This window comes from Stigmatopora nigra, chromosome 17 (genome assembly GCF_051989575.1).
Source record: "Stigmatopora nigra isolate UIUO_SnigA chromosome 17, RoL_Snig_1.1, whole genome shotgun sequence".
NCBI lineage: Eukaryota > Metazoa > Chordata > Actinopteri > Syngnathiformes > Syngnathidae > Stigmatopora > Stigmatopora nigra.
The window spans coordinates 5978726-5998098 of NC_135524.1; the positions used below are offsets into that span (position 1 = coordinate 5978726).

The window sequence follows — 19373 nt, forward strand, 5'->3', positions numbered from 1 at the left end:
ACTTTTTAAGTTGTTCCACATTCGAGGGAAGAATATTTTTCCAAAAGAATGATAAATAAACTATTAAAATCACATGAATTTAAGCATTTACAGACATTGTTTAATACTTTACTGATATATCTTTAATAGTAATTACAGCCTCAATTGTTTTCTTTATGCTACCGCAATCACTGAAGTCATTCTAATTAAACTCCTTCCCCCCCATTGCTCATTTTAGACAGTAGACCATCATTGGCAAAAGTCCTGATGGTTCTAAACATCTTCCATTGACAAATGATGGCAAGCACCTTGCTGATTGGAACCCAAATGGCAGCAGATAAAGTATTTGTTCTAACCCCAGGGTTGTGCCTCGAAACAATCCTATTTCGAAGGTCTTCAGGCATTTTACATATGGGTCAGCCTTTCCAAATTATCTCCAACCATTTGAATTTACAGAAAGTGTATTTCAAAATGACACATGATGTACCTAGGGTCAATTTTGAGCTTCATAATTAACTGTTGTAAACACTTATTTTTTGGTCTCTATGTCATAGCGGAGTAAAAGCCACTAGATTGGACGTGTACCATCGTCAAAGGCACTGAAAGAATGATGTCGTTGGAATTTGGAGGCACTAAAATCATATTTTTATTGGAGTTTGCATGGAAAAGTGTGTGTGTGTATGTGAGCTGATTTTATTTATGGCTGCCAGGATTTGAGCTGATAGAACAGGAAATTGGGTCGCTTTTTCCCTTTCCTTTTCTCCCCCTCTGCTTCTCATCCACTACCTTATTTTACCGCACCTCGCTCATTTCTTTAATAAAATGTAAATCCGTATGCACACATGCATCCCTCTCCCTACCCCACTCTCGACCCCCCACTCGCAATGTGAATTTTATTTAAACCCCCCCTCCTCCATAACTCAAGTTGACGACGTAACATATGACTCTGTGTAATTTCATTATGGAAAAGGGTTTGTGTTTGTTGCAGTGATGTGCGTGTATGTGTGCGTATTTTAAGAAGATGTGATTATGAGTAAAGCTCTAAGTGATGTAAAACATAGTCGGATCTCAACTCTTATGATAAAACCCCAAAATGAAGAATAGAGAGCAACCCGATTATTTGAAGTGTTTTTATTTGGTAAAGTACCTTACTGTCAACATGTTTGTGTCGATTCATTGTGCGCACCCGTTAATAACGTTCAACACTATTCTTTGTTGTCTTATGAACACGAATGTGGCAAAAATATGAGTTTTTTGAGCCCCCTTTATTTACATTGGCAAAAAAAAAAATAATTTAAAACGTTCCAAATGCTACTTCTATAATGATTGTCTGATTTACATTATTCAAACACTAAAAAAGTTCCACCAGAATTTGACTAAAGCCAATACATTTTAAATGGGCTCACTTATTTCCAATGTAATGTGCAAATCCACATAAAAATTATATATTTTTAAGAACTTTAGAGGAAAGTACCCGGAAAAAACTCACACAAGCCCGGATAGAAGATGCAAACGACCTGGGAATCAAACCCTCAACCCCAAAACTGTGAAGCCAACACACTTGCCAATAAGATGTATTCAGGTAGTGTAAATTAAACTGTTGGTAATGTTTAGTCTAACGTTTCTAACATTTACTCTTTAACTAGAATGTATATTGCCTCTCCCTTTTAAAAATGGATTGGTCGCCTAACAGTGATTATTGTTCAGTGCTTGTATGAATTTTTCTGCTCATGAATTATAAAATAATGTCTAAAATCCTCACATTTTTGAGTGGGCTTTAGTCTATTCCTTCTAACTTTGAATTGGTTTTCATTCAGTGTCCATCAAGGTACACGCGCCTTTCCTTCCATGAAAGAAGCGGCAATCTATAATGTGGAAATCATTCGCCGGTGTTATCGATCGCAGAGGCCGGGTCGTTGCTCTCCCCAGCGAATGTAGGAGAGTGTATTCAAGCACTCATATTTGTGTGGTGCTTGAGTGTGCGCACTGTAGCGAACGCTTCAGTCTATTGGATTGAGATTCATTCGCTATTTAAGGGTCAAGAGTTCAGAATAGCCGTACGCCTCTCTGATCAATACCTCCGCCGAACACCCTGGCTGACCCCGGCATTTTGTCACCGTAAATCCTTCGAATCCGTCGGCACCCCCCGTGACCCTCCCTCATAATCGTTCTTGTTTTGCTTCTTGAGTCATTTCAAAGAAAAGGTGGAGTCAAGAGGGGAGCACTTTGTTCGATATTAGACAAGGGTGGTTGGATTGCTATTTCTGGCAGTTTGAAGTCTTTTATGTCTAAATTTCTGCTTATTTAGCATCACCCTCTAAGGGGGACTACCTGACTGTGTAGTAGTAGTAGCATGGGTTCAATTCCTGGTTGTTGGCAGTGTGATTATGAGTGCCAATATTTGTCTGCCTCTGTGTGACCTGCTACTGACTGGCAACCATTCTAGGGAGTAGTCTGCCTTTATATAGTAGTGACCAAGATAAGCGGTATTGAAAATGAATGAATGAATCTGAAGAAACTAGTTTCACAAGTTTGTTTAATTGGACGTCTAGTTGCATCAGTAGACTTAAACTAGAGCCCTGGAAAGACTTTAAAGGACTAAAATACTGTTTTTTTCACCCTGGTTAAATATATTTTTAAGGTTGAAATGATAGAATATTTAAACTTGGTTAGATTTGGGTGCAACCAAATATTCAAATCCAGTCTCCAATGGATGGCCAACATTTTCACTCCAAATACCCAAAGAAGTTGGGACAATTTTGTAATGTTACTTATAATCATGTAGCATGAAGTACATACAGCTATGTGCCTATACAGTTGTTTTCTCATTTATCCTGGTTTTTAAAATTCATTTTGCGTCACTCTCGGCTGGTCTCATTCTGGCTCTTGCCCAGTGCAGTTCAAGTTACAATAATTTTAAAAAGTCATCACAAATAACAACTGAACCACTAACCTGCCTCTGATAGGGATATTTTGAGATATTCCCTGAGCTATAAATTGACAACATTGCCCTTCATGCTATTTGTCTTTAGGTTCGACAGGAAGAAGCAATCCAGCTTCAAAGTGGAGAGCAATCCCCAATCCAAGGTCACCGCCATCCGTCGCCCAGGCTCAATCCCCGTTTGAAACATTGGTTCCCAGCCTCTCTTTCTCTCTCCTCAACCCACAGATTGTTGTTTTCTTTCCCTATTTTTTGTCATAATTCATGTCAAAGCATCTCTGGAGAGATGAGCGTGTGTGTGTGTGTGTTTGTGTGGTCGGTCGGGGGACGGCCGGGGCACACACTTAATCCTCGGGTCAAGATGTATTTATTGAAGATTAATAACCCGAGCAGCAATCTCATCATGCTCTCGATGATTTTATAATTTGGTTTCTGGAGAGTGGGGAGAAGAGGGGATGTAATGGTGGTGCTGCTGGTGGTGCGGGGGGGCTTAGGGAAAAAAGACAAAAGGCACTACTATTGTTTGAGTCATAGTCCAGTCAGTTTACACACAAAAAGCAGCTGCTCCCTGTGGTATTCTTGTTTAAATGCTCTTTTTTTGATCATATTCAAAACTTGCCATGTGATATTTTCCCACCTGGGAGATGGTTTATTTCCCTTTGTGATTCAGGGTATGAATTTTTATTTTTTTTGTTTACTTGAAGTCTTTTGAGCCAAATGAAACGGATATTTGTGACACAGTTAAATCCGATACAAGAGGGCTAAAACTCTTTAGGTTAAAAGCTTTGAGTTTTTTTGAAGGGTTTATGCAGAATTTAAGTGTTAAGCATGCCCAAATTAGATATTTTGTTATTCGTTTTCAATTCTGCTTCTCCTCAAAAGGATTGAAGGACATTTTTCTAAATATATTTTATTTTATTAACATTTTTAACCATAACATAATGTATTTTTAATTTAACTACACGATCAATATGGCTTCAATTGCTTTATCTTTGAACCACCTTAGTCTGTGATTTAAAAAAAAAAACAATTCTGCTTCTTTTCATTATTTCTCATAATAATCTGTGAATAGTGTCATTAAACTTTAAATTCGAAACATATATAAGATCGGATGAATGAGACCAACAGACCACTTGCAAAAAAAATTTCCAATAATGAAATGTAATAGAAAAAACAGTGCTATATTAACCCCTTTATTTCTAATTCCTCCACTTTAATCTCCTATTCATTCCAACGTATAAAGCTTAATGTTATGACTCTCTTTCTTATAATATTTTAACTTAATTCTCACCATCCTATGGTCAGCCGTAATAGCTCATACATATGCAAAAATAAGCATGACATTCACGTTTGTATTTTCTTTGCATACGTCCTTCAGGCGCCCTCGAGCCCTACGCCTCATTGCAAACAAGATGCAAAGCATGCATGCCACCGCTGCCCCTTCACCTCCCATCGCTTGCAACGGCCCCCCCACCTTCCATCTTAGGTCTTCGGGTGGCAGCCGTCAACCGAGACACGAACGACATCCTCCCGTCCTCTCGGCCATGATATAGTGCCGCCGGGTTCACCTGATCACCAAGGTCAGGGACGAACAATCTATTTAATCCACTCATTCTTATTAGGGACATAAACACATTTGGTTGGCAGACTGCACCTTGAACTTTGAACCTGTACACCTTATACAAATTCATCCTTTTTCCTTGTTTCCTTTCCCGTCGCTGCCAAAAAGTGTGTCTTGTCAGTTGTTGTGGTGCAGGCATCAAAGCGCTGCCATTAAGTGAATGAGATGGATGCCGCCACTCTACATATGCAATATCCAGAAATGTGGGAGAAATAATGGAAATTAGACTGATGTATGTGCGGGTTGATATTGATTTTGTTCACATGAATCATGCACATATGCACTAAGCTTTGAGAATGAGCTGGTGTTTCAGAATAAAAAATCTGAGATGTTTATTTCCCATAACTACATTGATTGTCCATTAATTTTAAAATTCTTATTCAATACAAAGTCATCAGAAGCATTCAAATCCGGTGCTAGAGTGGTTACCTCGTTGGACACGCACTACTGAGATTGAAGGTTTGATCAAAAGTTTGGAGTGGAGTTTGGATGTTCTTCCTGGGCTTGCATGGGTTCTCTCTGGGTACTCCAGTTTAGAAAAATATGCAGGGTAGGCTGTTTGAATACTCTAAATTTCTCTCTGGTATGACTGTGAACGCAAATGGTTTTCTGTTTCATCATTTTGAAATCAATCATTGAAAGCAACACAGGTAGTTTTTAGTTGAAATTTCATTTTAATAAATTACAATTCATTATGTGGCCTGTGATTGGCTGGCATTCATTTCAGGATGTCCTCTGTATCCTACATGTAGTTGGCTGGGTTAGTCTTTAGTGTTCCTGTAAACCTTGTGAGGATAAGCGGTTCAGAAGATGAATGAATGAATTTTGACTTGTACACTTTCAATTATTTTTTTTCTACAAAGACATTTATGCCATGGAAAGTCAATGGACTAGTGACTAATCCCCCCCAGACGCATACTAGAGGGGCCCTGTTTATAGTCAATGCACCCGGGCCTTGTTCACATTTGTTCCGCCCCTGGTTCTTGCATGGTGGTAACAAGGCACTTGGCACTGAGCTTCTTCCAACAGTGGTTGCGTATGCCGGAATTCGGCGTCCGCCATCCATCCCGCTGACAGCAGAGCGATGACCTTCCCTCTGGCTCGCGCCGGTAATTGAAAAGCACGACACGCGGGCCGGCTGCTTGTCTTGCAACCATCTGTGAGTCTGAGTGCACTGTCGAGTGTGGCTCCCCGTGGGCGGGGGCCGACTTGGGAGAGGGGGGTCGGCGGGGTGGATGGAGAGCCAGACGGCCTCCCCGTAGGGAGCAGTTAACACCTCATAGATGCCACAGGCACCCCCCGAGATGCTCCTCGGCACCACCGGGAGAGCCTTAATGAGAAAATGGGTGATTGCCGCACTGTGAGTTTTAGCGTTTGTAGTTTGCATCATTATGAACGCTGACAACAGTAACAAGAAGGCAGAGTTAAAGATTCCAAGAGTGTGCAATAGAGGGGGGAAGATTTATCGCCCATTTAAAGTAGTAATTTATTCACAGAGGATTAATTGAAAGCTGATTCACTAGTTATGTGTTGAGGTCATTCATCAAAGCCTTTCTTGTTTGGGAAATGAGCAATTTGTTATTTTATGTTTTTCTTCATGGGCTTTAGAATTTTTTTCTTGTTTTTTTTTGTAGTGGAGGAGTTTTATGTCAAACTAGCAAACTTAGAAAATTTATGGACGAGTACTGTATATAGAAAATTCACTCATTAATTAATTCTAATTATTATTATTAATTTATCAGGCCAAGAAATTAATCTATTAGGTAAAGAATAATTGCAAATGACTTCACATTTCATCCAATGGAAATTTCTAAATGCCAAATAAGAACACCAGGTGATAAAACATACATATTTTTTACTTTGCTACAGTTTTCAAATAGAAATATTCCACCTGTACAAATTGGAATCAAATTCAATCCAGATTCAGCTTGTTTATTCCAATGGAGGTGTTTATATGGGCTACTTTTATTCGTCTTGGTCTTAAAATTTGATTGTAATTGAAATAATTGGTCCATGTAAATGCAACCATTGGGAGGGCAATCAACCCAAGTTACCTCAAGGAAACAAACAAAGCATAACCACAAAGAGAGAAAAAAAACAGACTGTGACCAAAATATGAATTTTGCTTGAATGTTATACAGTGGTGCTTTAGACAAAAATAAGGCATTTCATTCATCAGAAGTCGATTCCCGGTATAAATCAGTATAGCTCTACTTGTGACTTGCATATGAAGTGCCGCGAGTGTTGCATAAAAAATGACTTCCTACCTGCGAGCAAAGACGAAAGTGATACATGGCTGATGTGTTTCTAATACGAATGTCCCAAAATGCATTTCAATCAGATGCCGCCGACACATTACCCGCATATTGCATTCTGGTCTCGGGGGCGGAACGAAGAGATAATTATGCGGACGGAGTTGTAATGGCGAGGCCTAGGGGAGCCGTGATGGATTTGATTAAAGCTGTCAGTGACAACACGTGCTAATGACCGTGTTGATTAGTTGGACCGCGTGAATGACGTCCTCATTAATCTCAGGCACAAACAGACAAAAACTTTTTCGTCGCCTTTGACGGTGCCAGACGTCCAATCCATTTTGGTTGAGGATTAGTTCATTGGAAACTAGCCGGAATTAGAATAGACAATCAAATATGCACATTAAGATTTTAAACAGCTTAATTATGACAGAAATGGAGACATTTTACGACATTAGTAAGCCTATTTAAAATATTTTCACTAAATTCAGCCTGCATTAGAGCCAGGTTAAAACGGTTTGTTATGAACCAAACAGTTGGTAAATCTATCAGGAATTCAGAAAGATAGGCAAGAGCATTTTAGGAGAACCATAATGGTTATTTACCCTGTCGACTCCACCATTAAGCATATGTAAGATTCTTTATAAACATCATTCCTACTCTTAGCCTGCATCCATTTGTTCCCCACTTCCTAAAAACAACAAAAAACACCTCCAGGGCTGCCATGACATTTTTTGTCCACATGAACGAAAGCCAGTAATTAGGCGGGTGCATTTAAAAGCGACATTGTGTTTAAAGATAAACGGTTCTTTCTCAAGTTTTGGTCAACAAGTGGGCCGTTCTTCACTTCCACATAATTTGCACCAAGCAATTGTTAAGAAGAACTATTGTCACAATACAGTCCAAATTCTGCCAAGTTCACGCCAGGCTTTAAACTGCATTGAGGATTAAATCAGGCGCTTTACAATGGAAGTAAATGCAGAGACACACAAATCTGAAGCTAGCCCCTAGTGGCAATCTCGGATCCTCCAGGTTTTTAAAACACTTCCAACTTCATTTTCATAGACCGGATGTGGCCCTTTAAAATTGAGACATTAGACAACACTAAAACAACAAATGTCCGAAATAACGGCATCACAATCAGATACCACAACCCCGAATGCAGATACACACACACACACACACACACACACACACACACACACACAAACACAAACACATGCACGCGCGTCCCCTCGGTCCAACGCTCCATTAGGTCTGAATTGTAGCTGTGATGTGTGGGACCCGAGGGAGGTGTTATTGTCACCGCTGATTTACTCGCCACCATCTGACACGGGTCGTGGGGCCTTGGGTATGATGGCTCTACACGTGTATCTGTGAGAAAAAGACAACATGGTTAGAGTCCTTCACAGAAGGCGCCATTAAAGTTAAATGTAAAATGCCGGTCTAAATAACTCATTGGCTGCCGTTGATGGAAATAGTCGTCCAATACATTCGGATTGCGAGGGTTGGCATCGAATGAATGTTCGTCAAGTGGCAGGTAGTGAGTAAATAGAAGATGCTTTGACATTGATGAAATAATATTTTAACAATTAGGAGAGGAAAAGATAGTTATGAATTCATTTGAAGGTCAATGCATTGACTTGGGTGGGAATGTTACTTCTACCAATATGGCCACCCTGAAAGTATTTGGGGAGTGGCAAGGATATATCTTTTCATGCTTTTCCCATGAATAGAAATGAGGTTATTCCAAGTAGACATCCATTCGCTGCTAGACCTCCCATTACAAATAAATTGGACATCTACAAATGGCATACAAATTTAAATACAAGGATTAACTAGAAAATCACTGACCTAATTAACGTTAACACCGAAAATGGAACACCTTTTTCTTTTTCCTGAAGTTCCCACGAGTTGTAAATGTACCTGCTGCGCAACACCTGCCACAACTTCCTGCAATTGTTGGGCCCAAAATTGCATACCTGTCTTAATCCAATTCTTTCCACAGGGAAAACTGTTGGGATTTGCGTTCAATCCCAAAGAGTGGATTGGGATAATCCCCAGTCTTTAAGTAAGGGTTCATCTTTTGGCCACCGAAATCTCACACCTGCTGAGACGTTAAAGCGACGTCTAAATAGGGTGAAGGTTTGTCCCATCAGATTAAACAGATGTGGGTGTTAAACATCCTGTTTTGATCAGTAAACTTGACTCTTTTTAAACATTTAGCTGTAACACTGCTAACCTGCTGCTTGGCTTGAATGATTCGAATCAATATCCTGCCTGGACTATGTTTTTTTTTTTTTTTTTTTTTTGTCCTGGCAACCTGAGAGGGGAAGCAGCCGGCCATCAGCGGCAGAGGAAGGACATCTGGCCACCCACGTCTTATTTGTCTATTCAAGCATTTCACTTCAGGTTGAGCTGTGGAAAATACATTAGGTGACATTTAACCTTTACACTTTACATTGACGGCTTCCGGTTGAAATGGATTGGACGTCTATTCCTGTTAGTACGCGTTCTCAGTCTCAATTTTCCTCCTTTGCTAACTACCACAACACAGTACAAAACCTGTGCTGGCAATGAATGGGTCAAAATAATGAAATTCTTTTGGATATACACTTTACCTGACTTATATCATTGTTATTTCGTTTCCTATTGATTGTTTACTGTGATTTCCAGAAAAAATGTTTGTACAAACAAATGCTTATCTCTCTGTAGGAGTATTAGAAATAACCCTAATACAGTATCTTCACTGCAGTACTACAATATCCACCCCTAAAAAAACTTGGCGATTTGAAAGATTATCTGAGTTTCATATTGCAAAGGGCTCATTATGAATTAAAGAGGTCAGGTTGCTGCGGTAACGCTCTGCTAATTATTTATGGTAACGAGGAGCAACTGGGACGCATAGCAGGAATGAAAAACAGCTGATATGACCTTTTTTATCACTGACGTCGTCGCCATATGCAAAGCCAGTTTGTGCACGCTCACATACACGCGCACGGACGCACACCTTTGGGCTTTAATCCACTTAATTGAACCTGACTTTGAATGTCTAAACAAATGGTAAGAATTCACAAGGGGTATCCGATCCCTCCCAGGCTAATGGATTGCAGATTCCTTTCCCATAAGGGCCGTTGAGCGCAAACAAGGGCAAGTAATCTCTCAATTGACGAGTGAATTGTCCGTCTGCGTCGCATTTCTCAAGAAGCATTGTTCTTTATATGGAGAAAACTACATGGTGCTGAATTTGCATTTAGTTCTTCAATAACCATAAACTGTCCTAAAAAATGAATTGAGGAAAGTCAATGGAGGCCATTGATTATTATTATCTAGCCAAGGAAAGCCAAAAAATTGACAAATTCATTAATTTATTAAATTCCTGCATCATTCATCAGGATTCATCATAATCAACATGGTCATCACCATAAAGGAATAAATTACACATAAAAACATTTTTCCACATAATTAAACATACATCACAGCTTAGGGTTGCTAAAGCAAGCAATCACTTTCTGTTTTCTTTTTTTTTCTTCTTTTTTTAAACATTTTTTGAGAGTAAAACAAGACACACAAATGCATAGATGGAACTGGACCAATAAGAACTGTCGTCATCACAATATCTAGCCATTTGTTTAAAGACAATGTACTTCCTCATTGGATATTCCTTTTATGGTCCTCGTATAAAAATAAAATCTCCACAATGATAAAACATTATGTGTATATTTCTCTATATATTGACATTTGGCAACAACCAGACATTGAAAGACTTCTGCACCTGAATGCACGACAAAAAAAAGAAAAAGGAAGAAGTGATAGATGTCTAAATTCCAGTCTTTGTTAGTGTTGCACCAATACTGATGCTAACATCAGTACCAATACAGCAGTATCGAGGAGTACTAAGAAGTAACATGCCAACACTGCTTAATATGTACACTTCAAGATCTAATAGTTTTCATGTTGTACTTTGCAAAATGATGATAGACGTCCAATCCTGTCGCGTCCATTTTTTCCTTCTTTTGTGAATAAAATATGTTTATCCAATCCATTTGAAGTATTTATTTATGTATGTATGTTGTGAAGTACTTTTTTGTGTTGTGACTACTTATTTATTTATTATGTAGTCTTACTTATTTATTTGTCTATTTGTTTTTGTTGTTATTTGAGCTTTAAAGATCATTACACTTGTTAAATGACAATAAAAGCATTCAATTCAACTCAATTAAATTAAGAGAGTGGCAGTGAATGAACTATTTTTTAACAGTAAATTGTGACAGTTAAAAATTGTTTTATTTTGTGTATTTGTGTATTTTATTCTATTATATTCATTTCAGTGGCAGCAAATCAGTTAAGCAGTGATCAAGGCATGATAGTAATAAGATGAGATACCAAAGAGTATGTAGTAATTTCTTATTAAAACCAACATGAAAAAATAATATAAAAGAAAAACATGGTATCGGTGCAACACTAATCTTTAGATTGTCATGAAGACGTCAAACCTGCCTCATACAATATCAGGCTAAGTGCTTTTTACGAGTTTATTCTCCATCCAGACTGAAATGATGATGGAATATTGGTGATTTCCACCAGTTTGTATTTCATTACCCCAAAAAAGATGTTAAAAAAACAGACAAAATCCCCCCAAAAATCAAGTCCAGTTTCTTAGAATCAAGCATTTAGAACTGTCCGTGGTCCACTTCGTCTAACCAAGAAGCGGGACTAGCTGGGAAGTCCGGGTATCCACCACTGCTACCAGTGGATAGGTCTGAGCTTGGGCCATTGGCGGCTCCGATGGAAACCCTCACAGCGGGATTCATCCCCCCTCCCTGGGACATGATGGACAGGCCCGATTCGGGGTAGACCAGGCCGGTGATAAGCGGCTGGTGGCGGGGTAGCGCTGGGTGAGACCCCGGAGACTGGGGTAATCCGTAAGGGCTATTGGAGCGCATGTCGTGGAATTGCTCTTGCGAGGGCAGGGCGGCATGCTCCAGGGGGAAGTTGCCCCCTTGGCGGCCCCCCATGGCTGGGGAGTTCCTGCCGTAGATGCCGTTACTGTGACCGAGCTCGGACATTGGAGGTTCATCTGTTTCAGGGGTGGTAAATACAAATGAGGATGGGTTCTTATGCTATTTTACCTGGACTACAATAAAGTGAATGAGTTGTATACCTGTGAAGGACACCTCAGCGTCGCTGTCCATGCCCTCTTCTTGGATGCTGTCTTTGTCTGACTTGGAGCTTCCACGTGATCTTTTCATGTTGCGGAAGTACTGGCCCCACCTCTGGCGTCCGGCATCCTTTTTCAGTCTCTTTTCTTTAGCCCGCCGATTCTGGAACCAGACCTGTTAGGGACAAACATGACGTTAATTTTCAATTGTAGAAGGACGAGACCAGTAGGGTGCGATGATTGGCTGAGCAAGGCACTCTGAGTATCCCCCCACCCGAATGACCCTAACACTAACCCTAGATGGGAACACAGTTTACAGTAGAGCTGTTTCTAAATCACCTTTGAAAGTCATTAGCCAAGGACGGCAATAGATGTCACATTCCATTATTCATACTTCACCTGCACTGTTATTGGACAAAAACCTTCATCTATCGTGTTCCTGATGTCAATTTTACTGTTATTTTGATTACACAAGCAAAATTCTCAAAGCGATTTAAATGTGAAGTGCTTATAAAAGTAAAAATTTTATAAAAAGAGGCTGAAATGGTTATATTTCGTCGCCATTTAATCTCCCATGTAAAACACAAAAAGGCATTTTACACGTGCCTTAATGATATTCCACCCTGGGTCGACCCTTTTTGCCTTCTTCCCTTTCAAGGAATAATGAGGGGCATTTTAGTGGCTTCCGTCCCCCACATTCGTCCTTGCAAATAAAACAATATATACGGCCGTGAGAGGGGGCTCGTCGGCCCGGCTGACAATACGCACCGCCGCCATTGTTAACGAGCGTGCACTTAAACCGCGCCGACTTTGATGTGGACTTCATTTTGCTCAATCTTGCCGTAAATTCACCGCAACGCCACGGCCCGCGCGAGTGCTGCTGTGCTATCCCGGACCCCGGTTGTCCCGCCGTAATGAAGTCGGGACACTAATGGATCGGCTCCCTAATGGATCATCATAAACCTTACCTGCACGACCCGCATATCCAAGCCCGTCTCGGAGGAGAGCTGCTCACGGACGTGGCGTGCCGGCTTGGGAGAATTATTGTAGGCGTTCTTCAGGGTCTCTAGTTGCTTGGCCGTGATGGTCGTTCGGGGCCTTTTCGCGGTTGAGTCGGCTTCTGAAGGGCAGGGTAGGGGATGCGTGTGAGGACGTGTGGGACAGAGGACATCCTGAAGATAAATAGAACTATCGAACATGGGAATTGAGATGGAAAAACCATGATGGTGGAACAAACCCTTATAGGAGGCTAGGTGGAATTGGGGGGTAAAATAGGTTAATGCTACATTCACGGAGTAGGTGGTGATGCCCAATTCAGATTTTATATGGAGATTTTGTTTTTTTGTGTGTAGCCATCTTTATCAGTCTGATATTGTTTCTACAGTACACAAAAATATAGCCATATGTGAACTGTGTGTATCTAATATATTTCATGGAACATGAATAATCCAACTCAGATTATTATGTAACTGTCCTGAATTCATTCATATGTAGATACGAATTAGATGTCTATGCGACACATCTGAAAGAGTTAATATCTAAAGTTTAACTTGATTAGCATTCACTTTAGTTCATGTTGTTTAGATATTGAACAATTAGAAGGCAAATCACATCCTTTTATTGCATTGTTTTTGTTTTCATGGCATCAGATAATTTATAATCTCAGATGTCAAGCTGTAATGGATAAGATTCCACAACATACAATATTTTCCCAATGGTGAATTACAGTACATTTTACATATGGCTGCCAAGAACTGCGATAGACGTTCAATTTATCTTATATGACCTATGTCGCTCTTCCAAAAGCAACCAATTACACATAAGTAATTAAAAAAACATGGTCGCCCAAATTGCAAGGGTGAAACAAGTTTAACAGCTAAAATGACCCTGATATGCCCATTAATTCAAACCTGGCTTCATGTTAATTGCATCACATCTGTTGGGAAAAAAAAAACATCCTGCAAATAACCACATACCCTTCCACCGATTAATTGCACTCTTTAATTAGTAAAATAAACATATATGTTTTAGAGCGAAAAGTTGAGTTGAGTACTTAAATGTACATTCAACTGAAACAGATGTGGTGATAAAATCTGCATCAATGGCACCAAAACATGATCATTCATGGTTATGAGAGATTCTTGATATGCATATTTTGATTTTAGGAGCAAATGTCTTACACGAAGGCCATTAATAGTCCCTTCTTGTCTTTTAAAGGATGTTGTTAGTACCTCTCTGTTTGGCGGTTTCGTAGTCGGCCTTGCACACCAAACGGCTGTCCTCCATCAGGTAATACTCGTCGCCCGTGGCCAGCTGCCGCTTGCAAACGATGCATGCGAAGCAGTGCAGGTGGTAGACAAAGTCCTGGGCCCGCCTCACCACCTGCGTTGGCGGGATTCCTTGCTGACACGCCGCACATTTGGTGCCAAATCTCCTTTCGGGTGCAGACAAGGTGGATTGTCAGTTCACATCTTGCAGAGAAACGTACTAAAATGCAACTGTATCAAATTCAATACAAATGCATTATCAAAATTGTGTATTGTGAGTGGTATTGAATTCATTTCTCTCGCAGGCACTACTTCAGTAAGGACTTCCTTGAAATTCGCTTGATATTGAATATTGATATAAGAACTAAAAAGAACTATTTTTTGAATCATCCCAAATTAACTGATAAAATTAATGTATCACCCAAACCAAACCTCATGTTAACATATAACTATTTTGTCACATCTGCTATCAAAAATACACATACTGCATTTTAAAAAACAAATATTTTGCCTTAAAAGCTCTATTTGAACTATTTCCTGAGCTTTTCAACAGCAGCATCAATCAAACACAAGCGTCATTATATCAGAGAAGGCAGACATTTTGATACAAAAGCATGTACTATTGGAAGCTTTTTGTATTGTATGTATGTAGCATGTATTGTATGCTGCTCACTTGAAGAAGTCATCCTTGCAGTAGACGCTCTCCCCACGGCTGAAGCACTTGTCGGACAGCTGAGTATGACAGTCAGCGCACTTGAGACACTTGCTGTGCCAGTGGCGCTCCAGTACTTTGAGGATAAAGCGGTCCACAATGTGCTGGTTGCAGCCCGCACACACTGGGATGTCTGGGTACATAGCACAAAAGAAACAAGAAAACATTATAATGTATTATGTGTTATTCTGTGTTATTGTGTTGTGATGTTAATGGATTTGTGCTCATAATTTTATTGCTGAACATATTCAGGATTGTAGTTTAAAACAGGGATGTTGTATGTATTTTGTCAAAAATAGAAATTAGAATTTCGTAGTATAGGCATTTTAAGCCAATTTTATCTTGGCGGGCAGTTTTTGAGTCTTAATAAATGAACCCTTTAATGCATGAATTATGATTTTTATTTCTTAGACATTGTTATTTGTTGCCTGCAAATAGTTTGTAAAGGGCGACTTAAAAATAATTGTATAGTATAGATATTCATAAAATGAAATGAGTAAATTAATTGAATACTGCATTCTGGGGGAAATATCTATATTTTTGAATGGCAATAAATACACGTGGTCCATGCATATTTTGCTATCCTAATTTAGTTTTGTTTTTAAAAAAAATCTTTTTCAGAATTAACTATTCCTTTACAAACTGCGAGGGCCCACAGCAATGAACATGAGTTAAATGTACACATATAAAATAAAAACACAACAACAATATTAAATAAATGAGGCCTTTAAATTATAATAAAAAATCTTAACTGCACTATAGGTTGAGAAAAATGATGCACACTCACACACACACATACACATACAAGAAGAATGTTCCAGATACCCGATGCCATAAAACAAAAATATTTATGATAAGAGCCTCAAATCCATTAAACTACGATGAAATGCAATGCAGATAATGAAATATCGTCCACCTAGTTCTAAATAGAGAAGCAATAACACCAGTAACTTTACTCATGTCTTGACCCATGCAGGCTTATATTTTATTCAAGCAAACACCACAATGAATGTGATCATGGTCTTTGTGGAGTGGCCCTCCATCCAATGGAACATGTATGAACCTGAACTAGGGTTTTGGAGCCTGTACAAGCTTGACGTCATCAGCCAGATGCCCCAAACAAGTCATTTGCTCGCTTTCACAGCTCCGGTTGGAATATTAAAACACCCAGAATAGACACACCATACTCGAATGTCGCGCAATCACAATAATCTGTGTTAATATAACAACAAAATATACTGCAGTAGAACCATTTTGAATGAAAATCATCCACATCAATGGAGAACAATAAGTAGATTTTACTGCTGAGTCAGATTTTTTTTAACAAAAACAAGCTTGAATCATTAAATTAAAAACTGAATTAAAGGGTTTTACTTTAAAAGAAAACAACTAACATGGTGAATTATTAAGGGTAAGAAAATATATATGTTGGTAAACATAAAGTAGATTTTACTGCAAAAATAGATATTTTATATAAAAGGAGCTATAATATTTCAATTAAAAACTGAATTGAAGTCTTATACTTTAAATGAAAAAAAACAAAGACTGAAATAATAACATAAATAATTATTAAGGGAAAGAAAATGTAGTGAAGAATTTGTTAGGAAAGATTTATGAAGCAATTGAATGAAATGTGTTACATCTATAGTAAATATAAAAAATACATTTGTACACATAAATATACAAGTATTAACATTATTTATTTTCTTCACGCTGATTTCAAACAGGTGTGTTCATAAAAATATAATAATAAAAATAGGAACACTTTTGTTTTAAAGTTCCTTTTTTCTCTTTCTTGCTTAAGTATTTACCTTTTTCATCTACTTATCTTAATGCAAAATATGATTTAAAAAAGCGTAGTTGATGCAAGAAAAAAAGAGAATGGTATTTGGCCGGGCATAATGCATCGAAAATGAAAAATCAAATTCAAAGGAAGTCAACGTTTCAGCCCTAGTGGATGGAGTGCTACTATGTACGGTCATCGAGTCCTGAGGGGCTCGTGTTTATTTAGGGCCGATATTTGTTGTTTCAATAGCGATGTTGATCGGGCTAACAGCACCCCAATGATTTTTATTGACGCTGATCTTTGGCACAAAATTGCGCCTGGGGAAATCAGGCGAAGTGCAAGCATGTTGATGAATCGAAAATCAATTGCACCATTTGGCCACCTACGAGCAAGTACGGTAAAACATATCCTCTTTTTCTCATTTGAAGCTTTGGTTATTATTTTTTTTAGGTCATTAACCTGGTGCATATTGTTTTTTTTTCGGATTTAAAGTAGTTCGAGGACAATCACACTCAGATATAATAATATAATATTCATAAAATTGTTTTAAAATGAAATTTCTTTTTCTTATTGTTAATTTGAAGCTTTATTTTTACAACCTGATGAGAGGAAATTGTACTCCAAAAGAAACATGAACTTAATATTTGGCTTTTATGATTGATATGATCACATTTGTGTGTGTGTGTGTGTGTGTGTGTGTGTGTGTGTGTGTGTGTGTGTGTGTGTGTGTGTGTGTGTGTGTGTGTGTGTGTATCATGTCCCATTTAAAATACTCGAGAGCTTTGCTACTTTGCAAAAAGCCTAAAAACTAATCTTTTTGACTAAATTGTTTGTATTTTTTTATCAATAACTATTTGAAAATAATATTCTAGTAAATTATGCTTTTGCATTGATATCTCTTATTATAATTGTTCCTTTTATTCGTGTGTATGTGTGTGTGCGTGATCTCTATAGATTTTATAGATATAAAATGTCAGTCTGCTGTTCACCCACCTAACTTGAAGTATTTGCATGAATAACAAATATTGCAGTTGTTATTTGTTTTTACATCACTATGATTCATCCATTTTTTATGTTGTTTTTGTTTGTGCAGATTAATTGAACCAGGTATCACAATTTCATGGCTAAGTTACTCACTTGACTATTTCCCTGCATCTCCATACATTTATATTTTGAATTTAATCATATTATATCCTTAAATTCTAAATTTGGCGAAAATGCTGTCTTTATGTGAAGACTCATTTTACACAATTTCACCATTGCCAAACCTGTTTTGCGTTCCTGATTTTACCAATTTCATTTTTAATTTGATATGTGCATCATATGGTCGATTTTCTCATATTTGACGCAACTCACGTCAATTTCGACCCCTCCAAGTGTCCCACCTGTCGTGCACGACCGAAGCAACGTGACACCTGTTGCCTTCTCCTTTGTGTCTCTCAGGTGAGCCGGCCACCTCTTTTGACTTTATTTTTTATGGGGTCTGAGTCGGGGGGGCGTTCATACACCATATTCGTCGGTGTAAAATGACGAAACGCGCACAACATCTGTTCCAGGCATTGCTGCAACAATAGGAGCTCATTACGCATTCATAACGTCTTCTGCACGCATGCAAGGCAATCAAAAAAAATGTCATGTGTTGCATGCGATCTTTCCATAATATTATTATCTTTGGACAGGAAAAGTATTTGCTCATCTTGTGTGATGTGTGGAAAAAAAAGTGAAGGAGATGCTCGCATGTTTAAAATAAGGCCCATATTGAGGATCCTATATTGAATTTCTCGTGTTTATTATTAAACTGCACCATGTTTAAGAGATATTTTTCTGTAATTTGTGGGAAATATGCACTGTAAACGAATGAATTATGTAGAAGGAAAAGAAAAGTTTTGCTTCTTGTGCACCTATGAAGAAAATGGAAGGAGTTTTTAGGGAAGCTATCATGATAATTGTTTTAATAAAACTTAGAAAAGGGTTTACTGAGCACCCTAAGCCACTAAATAAAACAAATTAAGCTATGCAATTCAATAAAATCGGAGTTTGAGAAAACTAAAACCTGACACAACTATTAGGAAATACAGGTCAATTGAAAACTTGCATACATGCAACCAACTCGAAATGACGTCTATTGCCGTCAATGACATCCAATGAGTTACTTGATGTAAACTATTAAAGCTGTTAAAATACTTTCTAAATGTTTAACATGTTTCCATAGTATTCTTATTGACAATATAGCAAAAAAACATGCCAAGCGATTTAACCACCTTTCTCAATGCAGATAAAAATCCAGTGTATTACAATTGATGATGATAACAATACTTAAAAACATAATTTATCTTACCTTGACCTGCATTGTAGCGAGAGAAATTGGCATTATTCTGGCAACTTGAGCCAGGATGTTCGAGCAACATTTTGCAGAACACTTGCCGTATCCTTCTCTTTTCCCCCAAAAATGGGCTCCACCGAGGGGTTTTAAGAAAAAAAAACAAGCACCAAAAGTGGTCGTTTCTTCCTGCTGTTACTCACAAGTGTGAGATGTCAGCAAGTGTGGAGACTTTGGTTCCGAATGGGAGGGGGGCGGTGCTCGTGCACGGTCAGCTGATCCACAAGAGACCTCCGCCAGAGTGGGAGGTAACTGTCCACGGTCCTGAATAGCC

The 19373-nt window shown here is 38.6% G+C and overlaps 1 protein-coding gene across 1 annotated transcript; it reads right to left on the reverse strand.

Moving 5' to 3' along the window:
* Positions 1-11085: 11085 nt before the first annotated feature.
* On the reverse strand, positions 11086-19322 carry lhx3 (LIM homeobox 3). Its single transcript, XM_077737990.1, has 6 exons — positions 19058-19322; positions 14895-15066; positions 14186-14388; positions 12923-13074; positions 11958-12129; positions 11086-11873 (listed from the first exon to the last, which is right to left on the reverse strand). Exons 1-6 carry the CDS (start codon positions 19125-19127, stop codon positions 11467-11469), a joined length of 1176 nt encoding a protein of 391 aa, XP_077594116.1. The 5' UTR covers positions 19128-19322; the 3' UTR covers positions 11086-11466.
* Positions 19323-19373: the final 51 nt, after the last annotated feature.

What these genes read in the sequence shown, in the direction of transcription:
- lhx3 (XM_077737990.1), bottom strand. Translation starts at nt 19,127, where the DNA reads ATGTTGCTCGAACATCCTGGCTCAAGTTGCCAGAATAATGCCAATTTC. An exon ending in TCGCTACAATGCAGGTCAAG is followed by an intron (nt 15,067 to 19,057) that starts GTAAGATAAATT and finishes CTATGTACCCAG; the next exon opens with ACATCCCAGTGTGTGCGGGC. An exon ending in TGCAAGGATGACTTCTTCAA is followed by an intron (nt 14,389 to 14,894) that starts GTGAGCAGCATA and finishes TGCACCCGAAAG; the next exon opens with GAGATTTGGCACCAAATGTG.